This window comes from Corythoichthys intestinalis, chromosome 7 (assembly GCF_030265065.1).
Source record: "Corythoichthys intestinalis isolate RoL2023-P3 chromosome 7, ASM3026506v1, whole genome shotgun sequence".
NCBI classification, from domain to species: domain Eukaryota; kingdom Metazoa; phylum Chordata; class Actinopteri; order Syngnathiformes; family Syngnathidae; genus Corythoichthys; species Corythoichthys intestinalis.
Window position 1 is genome coordinate 28144811 of NC_080401.1, and position 15812 is coordinate 28160622.

General features: G+C 38.4%; 1 protein-coding gene across 2 annotated transcripts in view; it reads right to left on the reverse strand.

The window, feature by feature from the left end:
- The window catches only part of alg6 (ALG6 alpha-1,3-glucosyltransferase), a 38722-nt gene extending 23319 nt beyond the window's left edge, over nucleotides 1-15403 (reverse strand). For both annotated transcript variants that reach the window (XR_009063832.1, XM_057840842.1), the window contains exons 1-11: nucleotides 15240-15403; nucleotides 14911-14995; nucleotides 14639-14728; nucleotides 14354-14442; nucleotides 14083-14165; nucleotides 13683-13747; nucleotides 10157-10342; nucleotides 9448-9583; nucleotides 5094-5179; nucleotides 2629-2713; nucleotides 1258-1328 (exon numbers count right to left, since the gene is read on the reverse strand). Coding sequence is in view for 1 of the 2 variants with exons in the window: in XM_057840842.1 (XP_057696825.1) it covers nucleotides 1258-1328; nucleotides 2629-2713; nucleotides 5094-5179; nucleotides 9448-9583; nucleotides 10157-10342; nucleotides 13683-13747; nucleotides 14083-14165; nucleotides 14354-14442; nucleotides 14639-14728; nucleotides 14911-14995; nucleotides 15240-15399 (1136 nt within the window). In the remaining variant the exon portion in view is untranslated. The remainder of the gene's footprint in view (nucleotides 1-1257; nucleotides 1329-2628; nucleotides 2714-5093; nucleotides 5180-9447; nucleotides 9584-10156; nucleotides 10343-13682; nucleotides 13748-14082; nucleotides 14166-14353; nucleotides 14443-14638; nucleotides 14729-14910; nucleotides 14996-15239) is intronic.
- Between the last annotated feature and the right edge of the window lie 409 nt (nucleotides 15404-15812).

A 15812-nucleotide genomic window follows, 5' to 3' on the forward strand; every position in this document is an offset into this window, starting at 1 on the left:
CATTTACACGGAGACTTGATTACACATAGGTGGATTCTATTTATCATCATCGGTCATTTAGGACAACATTGGATCATTCAGAGATCCTCACTGAACTTCTGGAGTGAGTTTGCTGCACTGAAAGTAAAGGGGCCAAATAATATTGCACGCCCCACTTTTCAGTTTTTTATTTGTTAAAAAAGTTTAAATTATCCGATAAATGTTGTTCCACTTCACGATTGTGTCCCACTTGTTGTTGATTCTTGACAAAAAAATTAAATTTCATATCTTTATGTTTGAAGCCTGAAATGTGGCGAAAGGTTGCAAGATTCAAGGGGGCCGAATACTTTTGCAAGGCACTGTATATACCAATACGCCGGCGTCCGAGATGTTGTCACTATTCTCTGTGAAAAGTTAATTTAATTTTACTAGTGTTATAAACTAATTTGTAACATCAGATATTAATTATTGAGAAATTCAATTTGATGCCCCAACTCTACTCTGACAGCACGTGTTTCATTAATTTCCAGCATCGCTTTGCTACAGAAGGGTCCAGAATGAGGACGCACAAAAAAGCATTTCCAAATGCACCCTACCTACAGTATGTATAATCTGCGTCCTTTTTTTTTTTTTTTAATGACATTTTTTTTGCAAAAGGCAAAAAAGTATTATACTAGAGAAATTAGTGTAAATTAGTGTAACAGCCATTTCCCACTAAGTGTTACATTAGCGCAGGACCGGGAAATATCTTGACAAAAATATAAAATGTTAAATAAATGAGTGGTTGCTTGATCAGTGTTAACAAGTGACTTGAACATGCTTATGCTACAAAGGGGCACTTTCCACCAGTCCCTGATCTTATTATTACAGTCAGTCCTCTTTTGCGATCCTGTTACAGTCCAATAATTGATCCTGTGCAAACAACGCTCGAGCTGCTGCCATCCATTCTTTAGTAATCCCTGGACATGCATTACTGATTGATTTATGTGGACAGGTGGTAAATATAACTCAATAGTTAATAAAGCATCAATCTACCCTAATCTAGATTAATACATGAGGCCAGATATAAGAACCAAATCCCCTGCTCTTGAACATACCCATGGCCTCACCTTCTACCTTTATACAGTATAGTGTTTGATGACAACCTTGAATTAAATGTGATGACAAAGGCGAGATTCTGTCATTTAACAAACTGTATCACATTATCATTTTGCAGCTTTTGGCAAATTAGGCCTTTTATTGATTTTCTTTACAAAGTCATATCACTGCTGTACTTACAAGGAAGCCAAGAGAATTGACTTCTCATGGACTTGATAGGAGAAGAGGAAAAAACCCAGAGATGAGTTTACCTAAAAAGAAGAGCAATTTTGTTACTCTAACTATATAGCCCTGAGACATGAAGTAGTAATGACCTAATAAAAATATTTTTAAAAAACTTATTTGGTTAAAATTAGACTTCTTCAATGACCAAAGCAGCTAAACACAGATACACACATTAAGATTAAGGGAGTTCCAAAAAAATCAAATATTAGATGCATTGCGATTTGACATGTGACGATTCAATTACAATTCAAAAAGATTAAAAAAAAAACAAACAAAAAAAACGCTGATTTTCCCTTAAAACTTTATGACAGCCGCTCGTAGCGGAACGGAATTCAAGACAAGTCTGCCGCCCGGACACCTTTAACGGACATTATGATGGCTGCTGCTGGTTATTGAGCAAGAGATTTAATCCTTTTTGAAAGACTGAAAAATAAATTTGTGTATGAGACAGGCAGGGCCCCGGCGGTCGCGCTTCTGTGCGCAAGTTATTTTTTAGAGCGAGTGGGGAAGAGAGATAGTTCGTCGCTCCTTGTCTTCAAATTGTCCAGCAGTAGGTTCAAGTCGTGTTAATTGGAAAAAGTCCCTAGTGTTTTCCTAAGTCCCGTGTCCCTCTATCAGAGGTGAGTACACGAACCCTCTTGTACTGTTTAGCCTTTATTGTTGTTGTTTTTGAGATGTTACAAGTTAGTGCCGAGCACTATGCTAAGTAGCGCATAGTTTGGTGGTGTACAAAAGTTACTCCAGATGCAGAACGTTTAAAATCAGGATTAACTACAGCGTTAACACTACAAACATGTGAAATAGTACAGAAATCTGTAAAAACAAAGTATATTGGTTAAGAGAAGTGTTATTTCTAAAGACACTGTGTTTGTTTCCAGAAAATGTGGAATTCAATCCACCAGTGTAAATTTTATTGTATTGTTTGGAGAAATAAGTACTGCCCTTGAAACAGCTAAGGTTTTTGCACCTTCTAGTTGTATAGGCATGTTGAGAAATAAGTCCTTTAAAATGGTTCATGTTTTTGCACTTTCTTGCAGTAAAAAAAAGCAGTTTAAGCTATTTGTTGTATGGGCATGTTTCTATCGTTCCTGTTGAATCATTAGGATATTTTAAATAAGTTATGGACATATATTTGTTTGGCTTCTTTATGAAATAGTAATGTATGATGCATCGATAATCGTGATAACCGTGATCATCATCAATACCGTGATCATCGCTCAATAATCGAATCCGAGAACCCTGAATCGTAATCGAATCAAATCGTTGGGTGGCTGAGATGGCACATCCCTAATTAAGGTAATGATAATTTATGCCTTAATCACTCACCAAAGCCAATTTAAACTGCCAGAATGTAGGTTTTGTCAAAAGCCTGATGCAGGATGGAAGAACTGCCAGAACAGTGCAGGCAAAACTGGAAAAAAATACAAACACAAAACACATTCTGAAGGGCTAATTCACGCTAAATTACAAAAAAAAAAGAAAAAAAATCATTTGATAGAATCGAAAGTTACATGATGATCTAATCTAGGAAAACAATGTAGTAAGATTCTAAATCAAACCTGATTTAACATTTTAGCGCCTGAACATGTTAATAAGACAGATTTTTCAGGTTAGCTTTACATCAACTGCAACATTTAAGATCCAATGCCCCAACGATACAGTAAATAGAGATCAAAGTGGCTCCAAATTTGCAGACAATCATTTAAGTGGGAATAGGAGTAGGACCGTATTTTAATTGCTACCATATGTGCAAGTTTCAATGAGAACTAGAAAAAAATATACAGTACAAGATGGAACGTTCCTTTTTGTTGAAAAGCCTTCATGTTATTCAGTCAGATAAATATTAATACATTAATTTTCTCGACATTTAGGCCTCATTAGATTCGTGGTTGAGCTGGTGATGTTGAGCTGTGAGCTGGACCTATGCTCAGACCGCAGATTGAAGTGACCCAAATCAGATCTTTTTGCCTGTAACTGATTGAGTGATTTTTTTTTTCATGATGGTCTGAACAGGCCAAGTCACATGGAATCTGATATTTTCAATCTGACACGGGTCAAATTTGACATGGTTTAGGATTTTCTGAATCATATTCCAGTGACCTGAAATTGGAATTCATGCTACAATTACATCAATTTTCATTCACCAATTGGTAAAACAGCAGTAGGTGAGAGGCATAGACGGAGATGTGAAGTAGAGGTATAGCAAAGTGTTACAACTAATAAGTATTTTGCGAAATGAAACTATTCCAAGAGGACTTGAGGGATCCTACTGTAACCGGTCAGTTTGAAAGGATTCCTCAGAGGATGCCCAAGTGCGGACATCAAAGAACCTTGCGTCAATGCCAGAAAAAAAAAAAAATAGCTTTGAAGCTGGATTTAAGGAGGTGAAAGAATAAAATCAGTGAAGCGGTTGGGGGCGCTTAACATGTCCGTTTTGCAATTAGCTGAGTATCATGAGGGCGATAAACCGCATGTTTAGGCTACTTGTGACAGCATTTGTTATTATTATTCTGCACAAGCAGATCAGTTTTGCTCAGCGTATGGTGGGACACGTCAATCTTTCATAGGCCAAATTTAGACAAAACAACTATTCACGCTCACATTCACGCTTATGGACAATTTAGTGTTTGATAAACCTAACATGCATGTTTTTGGAATGTGGAAGAAAGCCAGTTGGCTTGGAGTAAACACACACAAAGGGAGTATATGCAAACTCCACACGAGTAGATCTGTGCCTAGAGACTTGAACTTATCAAATCCACAAATTGAATGATCTGTCATCACACTACTTGGGGATCTTGTAGTGTACCTATATTGAATGCTCTTTCTATGTAGAAGAACCAAACACTGTACCCTCTCTGGGGACATTAGTTTAACCCTTCAATTGTCACCTTCTAAGGGGGGGAAACAACAGAGGAGAGGGATTAGGTGTTAGTATGTGTTGAGAGGGTGGTCGGCAGGTTTAAGTCATCAACGCAACATTGTGTTTGCACACTGAATTGTGTGCCAAATAGAGAGTTGTGTAAAGCAATTTAGTACATTCACCATCTACAAGTGTTATTTGTAACAGTAGTGTTTTACAGTCCAGAGGGACATGGATACAGTTACACCACTGATTCATTCTATGTACACAGTACACCAATGCAGAAGCATTTAGCAAACCACTAGTGCCAAAGACAGAAGTGTTTTTCATTTGTTTGAAATTCACTACAGTCAAAGAGGTCCAACTTGATCCCGGGACTTAGCAGCCTGGCAAAAACATGCTCATGCAGCGAACATGGGACTCCTATATTTAGAGTGGTAGGTTATTTAAGCACAGTCGTCCATGGCACAACCTTTACATCAACCATTTCCTCTTAGTGATATACAGGATCTCGGCTCTTGTTCAAAATAGTAAGACCAAAAACTTTATGTTTAGGTTTTACATGGTATTAGTTGGCAACTGCTTTATTTCTTAAATTAAGAGACACATGTTCAGGTTAAATAGGCTTTATTCTGGTGTATATGATTGAGGTCTCAATATCCTCAAGAGAAACCAATGCTTTTGTTGCCACATTTTTAACAACAGTTTTGACTTCATGTTCAGAAGTTTCTCACAAGACGTTTTTAGTGCTAGATCACAGCATTCATGCCCTTGGGCAATCGGTTTTCCTCCTGCTTCACTCAGAGGACTAACCAAAAGAGACAGTATGAAATAGAACCAAACAGATTACAAGGGGGGGGGGGGCTTAATACATGAAAACAACATAAGGCAGCAAAAATTAATCTTTATAAATTGATGAGGTCATTACCTGAGGTAGAGTTGGAAGTCACTGGACAGCACAGATCGGATCTTTATCACAGTGTTCAAACTGCACCACGTGTTGGCCACCTTATCCTGTCCACATGCACACTTGGTTAAATGAGAAGTGACGACAGGCCAAGTCATCATTGTCATACAGCTCATACACCGAACACTTGCTTTAAAGCAAGCCGCAAGCATATACGGTAATTGTACGTTCATATAGTATAATACTGACTGTTGTTTTGACGTGTTCCATTATATTTACGAATACAAGCACACACACAACAAATTCCCTCAGGAATTATTTAGTTCTTATTTGTAAACTCAGAGACAGACAAAAACAGTTTCTGCATAACCAGCAAACATAGATCAATCAAAAGATAAAAAGATTGACCAAGTATGTCATGTTCTGTAGGGAAAAAAATGTTATACTTGTGTAAACGTTAAATACACTATGCACATTATGACAAATGAAGATTTTATGTATAAATTGTCTTATAGAAGGTTCAAGTACTCAATATTGAAAATGTGGCATAATTTACATGAGCCCAAGGAAATGAAATGTCTCGTAATACAAAACAAAATCAGATTAAAAGAGTATGAAAATAAGAAAACACCCTGCCCCCCCCTAATTATGGCAATCAAAATCTCCTGGTCATTTTTATTCTACACATATGTACACTGTATATATTTGTGTGGGGGCATGTGTGCGTGCGTGCGTGTGTGGGGGTTGCATGCACGCACGCGCGTGTGTCCAAGCTCTTCTTCTTCCAAGCTCTTTTCAAGCTGTGAATACTGACTTATTGTCACTATTTGCTTTCAAGTGCATTTTCATAAGGTTCGGGTTATGATGATAGTTGTTTAAGAAACATAATTAAACTAACTTGGCTGCCACAATGTACTATAATGTCACACTACACTGAGACCATGTGAGTCGATCAGCTTCTTGACTTCTCTGGTTTAGGGCCACGACTAGAAAATCCTATTTTTGGACTGTTTCTGTCTCTCTACCATGCTACAGCTGCTCACGGCACAGCTGTGTGGACCCTCGTGGTAGTTGTGTCAGCATTGGGCTGTCCAATGTTACGCAGTCTCAACTGCAGTTCTGTCTGTTTTCCTTGTTGTCTCACTCCAAATAACCACCATGGGAATGTTCTTGAATGCCACCTCAAGGCAGCATATGAACGGCAGTGTGGGGGTTGTGGGCGGGAGGACAATTTTAAATGGGGCAATAGTGCAATAAGCTACGTTGGAATTTCACAGTGAGACGCATTTGGTGTCAATCTTGTGCACAGTCGGCAATCTGAGACTGCAGAATGTAGTTCTGTGGGTAAACTTACAACTGCTCACACCCAGTAGTTGCCACTAGCACCAGTCACCGTTCTTTCCTTTCTCTGCTAACTCTTATCAACCTGTTTCAATACACACTCATAATTTCACAAGTAGTTCAAGACAGTGTGCAAGACAGCAAACTGTCATGTTGTCATCACAGGCTCGTGCTTTCATTGACCATATTATGCTAGAGTCAGTACTAGACATCCAGTTTTAGTTACTTATCATTCATCTCGAGCATATCTTTAAAACCTATGAATATCATGGTGTATCATTTGTCACCAGTCATCAATAGTAATTCTAGCCCTCAACCTATAATAATCAGGAAGAGCTCCGTAAAAGCATACTGTAATGTTACCTATACCTTAAACGGAAACACGGGTATATAGACTTGTAGTTATTAAAAGATTAATGTTAGTATGTGTTAAAACCATTTGATATTAAAACCCCTCTTGATGTTTTCGTTTTTATTAAATTTTGTAAAATTAGTTCAATTAGTAGGTAGCCATTGTTGTTGATGTCGCAACGCACGCTGGATGACGGATGTTGACATAAAATGGTTGCGGAGCCGAGCTTCCCGAGTATGAATGTTTAGCGACATAAACATGTCATCTGTTCAGTCGTTTCAATTTGAACCCAAGTGGAACATTAATGAGCCAGACTGAGACAACACTGTCAATATTTCACAAAACAGCAGCAAACGCACAATGAAGTGCAGGAAAGACGGGATGAGATGAGAGTAGGACATGCGGCAAGTGCGTCTCAATGACAACAGAGCGGGAGAGAGTTTGCTGTCAAGAACTCCAGTTTTTGTTTGCAGATTTTCACGGTAAGCCATTGTGTGATCACACGTATTCCAATATATTTATGGAGATTGTTAGCATTCAGAGCTGTCGTGTGCTTTACATATAATTAGGATATACAGGGAAACACAGCAGTTTATTTTTGCAGATACCCCATGCATTACAGCACACAAACTTTGATATAGTTTGCCTCAACAGAGACATCTTATAGGCTGCCATCGTCAGACTCCGTGACCGAGAGAGAGGGCAGCCTTACATGATCAGAACCAGGTCACCAACCATAATTGTCACGTAAAAGCGCTGTCCAGATTGATGATTGTCCTACCAGTACTCTGATTTTGCTCTCATCAGATGTTGCTTTCGAAGATTTTGTGGCGGTGAATAAGCATTCTTATACTTTCAGTTGGACTCTCAATATTCTCCAAATGTGCTAAATAAACAGGTTGCATCATAAACATGCATGTGCAAAATGAATATGGTATGAAAAAATGCTGAAGACTGATAAGCGACGCGGAAAACGAATGAAAGTATTCAACTTGGTTTAATTGCCGGCGATTTGTATCATTTTCTGCCCATCAGATAATGATGCCTTATTTTGCACATTGGGATATATAAGAGGACTGTCGTGCACTTTATTTCTACTTAAAGCATGTGAGACACACTGTGAGCAAACATGATTCTTTTTTTTAATTCAATTGTAACTCCACACTCTCGCTGAATGGAGGTAATGTTCAAGACCACACTGTTTAGTAACATTAACACCACAAGGACCACGTTATATTTTTCTACATCAATAATATGTGTATTGATTGATTCATTAGCTGCAATCAGTAACTCAAGTCCTCAGATGAAAACCAACAAATCCGTTCCAGTCCGCAAATGTGGAAGCAGGGTTGGACCCCAAAGCAGACAACAATTTACATAAAGATTGCGTTCGAATGTTTATTGAACATACACAAAAAACACGCTATAGTGAAACGGGAGACAAAGGGGTCCGTGAAAGCAGGTAACCGCGGTGAGAGGCAAAGTGCTGCAAAAGCAGGGCGAAAACAAGTAATGGACTCAAATACCTGCACAAGGTAGTAGATTCCAAAAACGAGGACTTCAGACGAACGAAGAAAACCAAGGCAAGGATGCAACTAGCACCGAAGGGCTCGAAAATACAAATTGTCAAATGGACACCAGCAAGTCAGTATCTCCTGCGTTTAAATACACTGCTGATAAGTTGGAATTGAATACAGGTACGACGTCGAGAACTCATCCCACACCCAGCTCTGTAACAAAACCAATCATGTCAGTCGTCATGCTAGCTTTTCTAGTATCGAGCACAGCTATTCTTCCAGTAGCAACCATTCTGCGTCATCATCCCCAGCATGCATTGCGTGTGTAAAACATGGTGTCCTCCGTAGGTCAACACTTGCACTAAATATTGTAGATTTTTAAACCAATGGCAATATTATATGTGTTTTTTAATAACATATTTTAGTGCAACAGACCAATTGTGGCTTAATAGGGTTGGCAAGTCTTTATAGCCGTGGATCCCCTTAAATTTGTGATGCCTGGCGCTGGGTGTAAGACCAAGATGTGAAGTGTGTTACATCAGTTTTCTGAACAGACCCTATTACTTTCCTCTTTCAATACTGCTAAATACAAATGGACCACATCCTTTCACGGTACCTAATAGCATGTTCAAGCTAGAGAACTGGCCCAGCATTCTTAAGTATTGCTACAATACAGCCATGCTATGAACATTAAGACTATTAAATCTGATTCATTTATCTTCCTTCACTCTTCATTCCCTTACATTTCCCAGAGACAGAGTGTTCTAACAGATCTCCTGACCTTTCCAAGATTTGATTCATCTTATCTCTTTCTGATTGGCACTGAAGAACTTAACAATGTTTGCCATGCTTAGCGGATGGAAAAGCTTGAAAGGCACGAAGAGGTTTCGCTTTAACTTAATAAAGAACACATCTTGCTACATTTTTTCACCATAAAATTATGATTTTAATTCCTTGGTAATGAAATGTCATTCCCTGAAAATGTTGTGAATGAAATGACATGACCAATCCCTGAGCCAATTTATTAGATCAATTATCATCTTCTATTTATTTCCTTGAATAAGGTATTTGAGTTTTAAGCAACAATTCCTAGACAAGTGTTTTTTCTCAAATAAAGATTAGATGTCTCACATTTTCTTTCTCGCTTTTAAATCAACTGCTATACCTCAAACAGGCCTCGAGCCACGGGAAAAATTCTCCTGAACACCTGCAAAGTCTGAGCAGGGTCAGACAGGAAGGGCAACCAGCAGAGAGCAAAGGTCACCAACACCGTAACAGCGACTTTCAGCAACATCAACAACCTATATTAAAATGATCATAGAAACATTCATTAAAACAATGAAAAAAGGTTTTTGTCAAAAATGAAATTTCCTTTTAACATTTACGATTTACAAATCAAGACATTTGGTCGGCATGTTCTGGGTGAAGGGATATGACCTCTCTTTTTTGGAATGCAGTGAAAGCTATGCATCATCTGAGAGTCTTCAGCATAGGTCAGACCCTGCAGTGATTTTGTCAGCTGTAGCTGGGAAGCTGCTGCACACACAGGCATAGCTGAAGAGTTTGGGCAAAGCTAGAGTGTCATCTGGACATATCTTCCCACCAACCCTTCTAATCCGACTCTCCATTTGCTTTAAATGCCCTTGGAACATTGTTACTAGATAAATAGACACAAGTAACAGCATCCAAGCTCATTACCCCAGTCATTCTGTGGCACTCCAGTGAACTGTGCCTTCTTTCCAAGTATCAAAGGGGTAAAAATGATGGCAAAATTAGACTTGATGAAATTAATGTCTTTAAATGTAAGCGCTGAGGTGCATTCATGACAACAAAGAGAAGAAGTAAGTCTTTCAGTCATTTGTCAGAACACTCACCCTCCTTCCAGTAGGCCCATTTGGAAACACTTTCCCAGGAGGTAGCAGAAAAAGGGCAGAGCATGGTACAGCTCCATCTGTTTGTAATTGAGGCCCAGGGAGAAGGCCATGGAGCCTAGTCCATCCCAGCCTAGTCCCAGAGCAAGAACAGCCCACAGGGTAAAGCCTAAGCTCACTGCATTGTACCTTGTACTGTTAAGGTCAATGTTGGCACGAGGAAGTAAACATTTTTTTAAATTGGCTAAGCAAGTTAAAAAATGAGTTTGTTCTATTAAATTTCATTTGAAAAGGTCTGTGCCAGGAAATGAGTATTATGCCATGTGTTTTGGAGCAAATAATAAAACATGCGGCATATACACATACAAAAATAGATATACAGGGGCCACCATAAGTAACTACATATTTTCTCTTGCTTGCAATTTTTTTGATAGTTAATACTTATTACATTTTTCTTTTATATGCGATTTGAAAGCTGAAATCTTCCATTTTTATTTATTTCAGGTATACTGTTTTATTGATGATGTGTAGCGGAATAACAAAAGAGCAAAAGATTGCAGTTTTGAAGTGGTTCTGGAAAGCCGAGCATGTGACATTCGTCCAATGAGATTTTCGAGGTTAAATTCCAGCCACGTCTCCAACCGCTCCAGATATTATGAGTCTTGTGAAAAAGTTTGACAAGGTACAGTGGAAAATTGGCCATGCTCATTAGCAAACTGCATTGAGCTCCACGGAAAGCAAACGGAGCTTTAACATTTTATAGATACAAATAAAGGATTTCAGCTTTCAAATGACATATAAGAGAAAAATTCATTAAGTATATTAACACAATTACATTTAAGAAAAAAATGTATAAAAATATGTAATTACACTACCATTCAAAAGTTTTTGGGGTCTAAGCGACTCCAAACTTTTGAACCATAGTGTACATAATGAAAAATCCCATATGATACACTACGGTTCAAAACCCCAAACTTTTGAATGGTAGTGTACCTATGGCGGACTCAGTCACATATTTAGATATAAAAACTTACCATTCAAAGGTTTTGCACCGCAATACCACACCTTGTGGACAGCACTTGATTGGAGTCAATTTCATTCTACAGCAGGACAATGACCCAAAGCACACTTCTAAATTGTGCAAGAACTATTTAGGGAAGAAGCAGGCAGCTGGTATTTTATCTGTAACGGAGTGGCCAGCACAGTCAGTAGATCTCAACCCCACTGAACTGTTGTCGAAGCATCTTGACCGTATGGTACGCAAGAAGTGCCCACCGAGCCAATCCAATTTATGGGAGCCAAGGAACTTCTGGAATTGTGGAGTGAAATTTCTCCAGATTATCTCCAAAAATTAACAGCAAGAATGTCAAAGGTCTGCAATGCTGTTAATAGAGCATTCTTTGCCAAAAGAATAAAATCAATGCAAATAATCGTTTCGAACCTTGTCAATGTCTTGCCTATGTTTTGTGTACATTTAGCAACTTATTTAATTGAAAAAAACTTTTCATGGAAAACACAGAACTTTCTGGCTGACTCCAAACTTTTGAAAGGTAGTGTATAAATGTAAACAATGGGGCAAATAAGTATTTAGTCAACCACCAATTGTGCAAGTTCTCCTACTTGAAAAGATTAGAGAGGCCTGTAACTGTCAACATGGGTAAACTTCAACCATGAGAGAGAGAATGTGGGGGAAAAAAACAGATAATCACATTGTTTGATTTTTCAAGAATTTCCAAATTAAACTGGAAAATAAGTATTTGGTCACCTACAAATAAGCAAGATTTCTGGCTGTCAAATAGGTCTAACTTCTTCTAACGAGGTCTAACAAGGCTCCACTCTTTACCTGTATAAATGGCACCTGTTTTAACTCATTATCGGTATAAAAGACACCTGTCCACAAACTCAGTCAGTCACACAAAAAACTCCACTATGGCCAAGACCAAAGAGCTGTCAAAGGACACCAGAGACAGAATTGTAGACCTGCACCAGGCTAGGAAGACTGAATCTGCAATAGGTAAAACGCTTGGTGTAAAGAAATCAACTGTGGGAGCAATTATTAGAAAATGGAAGACATACAAGACCACTGATAATCTCCCTCGATCTGGGGCTCCATGCAAGATCTCACCCCGTGGCGTCAAAATGACAACAAGAACGGTGAGCAAAAATCCCAGAACCACACGGGGGGACCTAGTGAATGACATACAGAGAGCTGGGACCACTGTAAGAAAGGCTACTATCAATAACACAATGCGCCGCCAGGGACTCAAATCCTGAACTGCCAGATGTGTCCCCCTGCTGAAGAAAGTACACGTCCAGGCCCGTCTGCGGTTCGCTAGAGAGCATTTGGATTATCCAGAAGAGGACTGGGAGAATGTGTTATGGTCAGATGAAACCAAAATAGAACTTTTTGGTAGAAACACAGGTTCTCGTGTTTGGAGGAGAGAGGATACTGAATTGCATTCGAAGAACACCATACCCACTGTGAAGCATGGGGTGGAAACATCATGCTTTGGGGCTGTTTTTCTGCCAAGGGACCAGGAAGACTGATCGGTGTAAAGGAAAGAATGAATGGGGCCACGTATCAAGAGATTTTGAGTGAAAAGCTCCTTCCATCAGCAAGGGTATTGGGTCTTTCAGCATGACAATGATCCCAAACACAAAAGCATTTCAACGTCCTGGAATGGCCTAACCAGTCTCCAGATCTCAACCCCATAGAAAATCTGTGGAAGGAGTAGAAAGTCCGTGTTGCCCAACGACAGCCCCGAAACATCACTGCTCTAGAGGAGATCTTCAAGGAGGAATGGGCCAAAATACCAGCAACAGTGTGTGAAAAGCTTGTGAAGAGTTACAAAAAACGTTTGGCCTCTGTTATTGCCAACAAAGCGTACATAACAAAGTATTGAGATGAACTTTTGGTATTGACAAAATACTTATTTTCCACCATGATTTGCAAATAAATTCTTTAAAAATCAAACAATGTGATTTTCTGTTTTTTTTCCCCCCACATTCTGTCTGTCATGGTTGAGGTTTACCCATGTTGACAATTAAAGGCCTCTCTAATATTTTCAAGTGGGAGAACTTGCACAATTAGTGGTTGACTAAATACTTATTTGCCCCACTGTATATACATACTTTGGGGTTCCGAGGGCTTCCTTTATGGAGTTTGCATGTTCTCCCTTTATTGCATGCAAGATTTTTTCTGGGCATTCTGGTTTCCTCCCAAATAGTAGAATAATGAAAGATACAATATTGTCCATAGGTGGGAACGGTTGTTCGTCAATACAGTTAAATTCAGTTTGTGACCTACAATTGACTGGCGACCAGACTCGAACTAAGTCATCTTGGATAAACTCCAACTTGCCCATTATCCTATCAGGGACAAGCACTATAGAAAACTGATGACTCAATCCACACATTTCTATGTAAATTATTGTTTAAGATTGGAGGCAAGAGGGGAATATTTGAATATTCTATCTCACTGTACCTGTCAATAAATACAATACAATAACATTGCACAAAGAAAGGATACTGAAAATGTCCATAGTCAATGAGAATTAACCCTGGATAGATGAGAAAGCAGAGCAGAGTGCAAATCTGTTGGGAAATATTTACATGAATTTAATTTATTTGTACTCATAATCCCTAAAGAACAAATTCAAACTTATGTTCTAATTTCATATTTTGCCTTCTACAAATCAGAAAGTAAGATAATGTGGTGAGATGATTTTCATAAAAAAACTCAGTAAAATTACTGATCAATATTGCCCCTGCAATGCTTGTACTGTTAAATCTACTCTGTTGTTCCAACAAAATTCATCGGAACTTTCATTGTTGTCTCACGTCCTTCCTACCAACAAACATTTTTTTCATTTGTGATGGGTCTAATGTAATGGAACATATTTAATAATATAAAGAATGCCACGTCTTACCTTTCTCTTAATAGTTCCATCATGCAGCCATAAACAATATAATACCATGGCAGGGATGTATATAAAGAAATCTGCAACAAGCACTGAAACAGAAAAAGAAAAAAAGCATTATGCATATTAGTGCTTTTAAAAAACTACTCTCCTATGTACAAATGCAGTATATGAGTAAAAGATACCAAAATATTACAAATGCTACAGTGAATCTCATAAGGCTGCAGTGGTTAGTATAGATTGTGGATTTGTGTCCGCCCCCCGCGCCTAATTACTCTACCTGTCGTTCTCATAAATAACTTGTGTGTGGTACTTTCATAACCTCTGGATTTGTGAAGCTGCACCCATTCAGGGTTAATTATCTGGGCACTGAAAAGTAAAATGATTCAGGGTTAATTATCTGGGCACTGAAAAGTAAAATGAATACTTTACTTGATGCTGCAAAGGCGGGCAGAGTTAATTCAAAACCAACTTAAATTTGATTGACTGCTGAATTGAAATAGCTTTTATTTTTTGAAGGCTTCTGTGACATATAAACTTTTCATAACAATGTGGAGTTACTTACATATGAGCACATATTAGGCTGTGATAGGCAGTCAGAGGAGGATAGTCAAGACCCCAGTAATTCAAATCATTGTCTGTAGTATTGAAGTACCTGGTGGAGGGGGAAAAGAAAAACAAGACGATGTCTTCTTGTATTATTGTTGAATGCATTGTGGAAATATCTTAACACCTGTATTACTGGGGATATTTTACTTTTTACAACAAGTCATGTACAACAATAAATATAATGCATTGAGCCCTCTTATTAATGTTCATAGGGGGTCTAATACTGACCATTCATGCACTGGAAGATTGTAGGTTATTTCTTGCCAGTGACGCTGTGCTTCATAGTCGCCAAATATGGGTGCTTTTCCGGCACCTGGAGAAAATCTTTACGTGTTAATTAATGAATAGGAACTTGACTGGTAAAGCAAGTAATCAGAGACATTGATTCAGTTCCAAAAACAAGACATTAAAAGCAACATTAACAAGTCGTGGAATTTGATTTCGATACCTTATAGATGTCCAACCAGACCCAATAAAAATAACCATAATGACTTTGTTCTTAAGAAAATAAGTAACAGTTGACAGAAATCGCGCCATATGTACAATCGGTTTCCTACCGGAATAAGAATTTAAGGACACTCCCCATCTCACGACAACGCCAAGTAAAACACATATTGAAACGAGACACCAACTCTGCATTATTCTCAAAATGTAAAGTTTAGGTTTTGTGTATTTGAGTGGTAAGCATCTATTCAACGAGACAGGTTTCAGTCTCATGCATTTCCTGTATGCGTCATCAATCTGGGGTTCATTGTACGTTTCCATTGGTCAACGTGCTGACGTCAAAACAAATGAGACATTCAAGTACCTTAAAAAAATCGGAATTTAAACTTTTTTTCATTAAACAGCCATCAATGCACCTGACAATTTTTGTAACGGTTCGATAGCTGAAGCAATATATATTTTATTATTAGAAGCACCATTTCATTGCTATTATAACTTCCTGAACTAGTGGTTGGAACAACTTTCTTGGAGATCTGAGGGTCGGAGGTTAAAATCCGGGCTTCAACATTCCTGTGTTTTGCCAGTGATTGCTTGGTCTTCTTGACGAGGCTGGCTCCTTTCCATATGTGGACATACTGTATATCATGAATTGTCCATAACAATATGTAGTTCAAGCTAATTTAGTG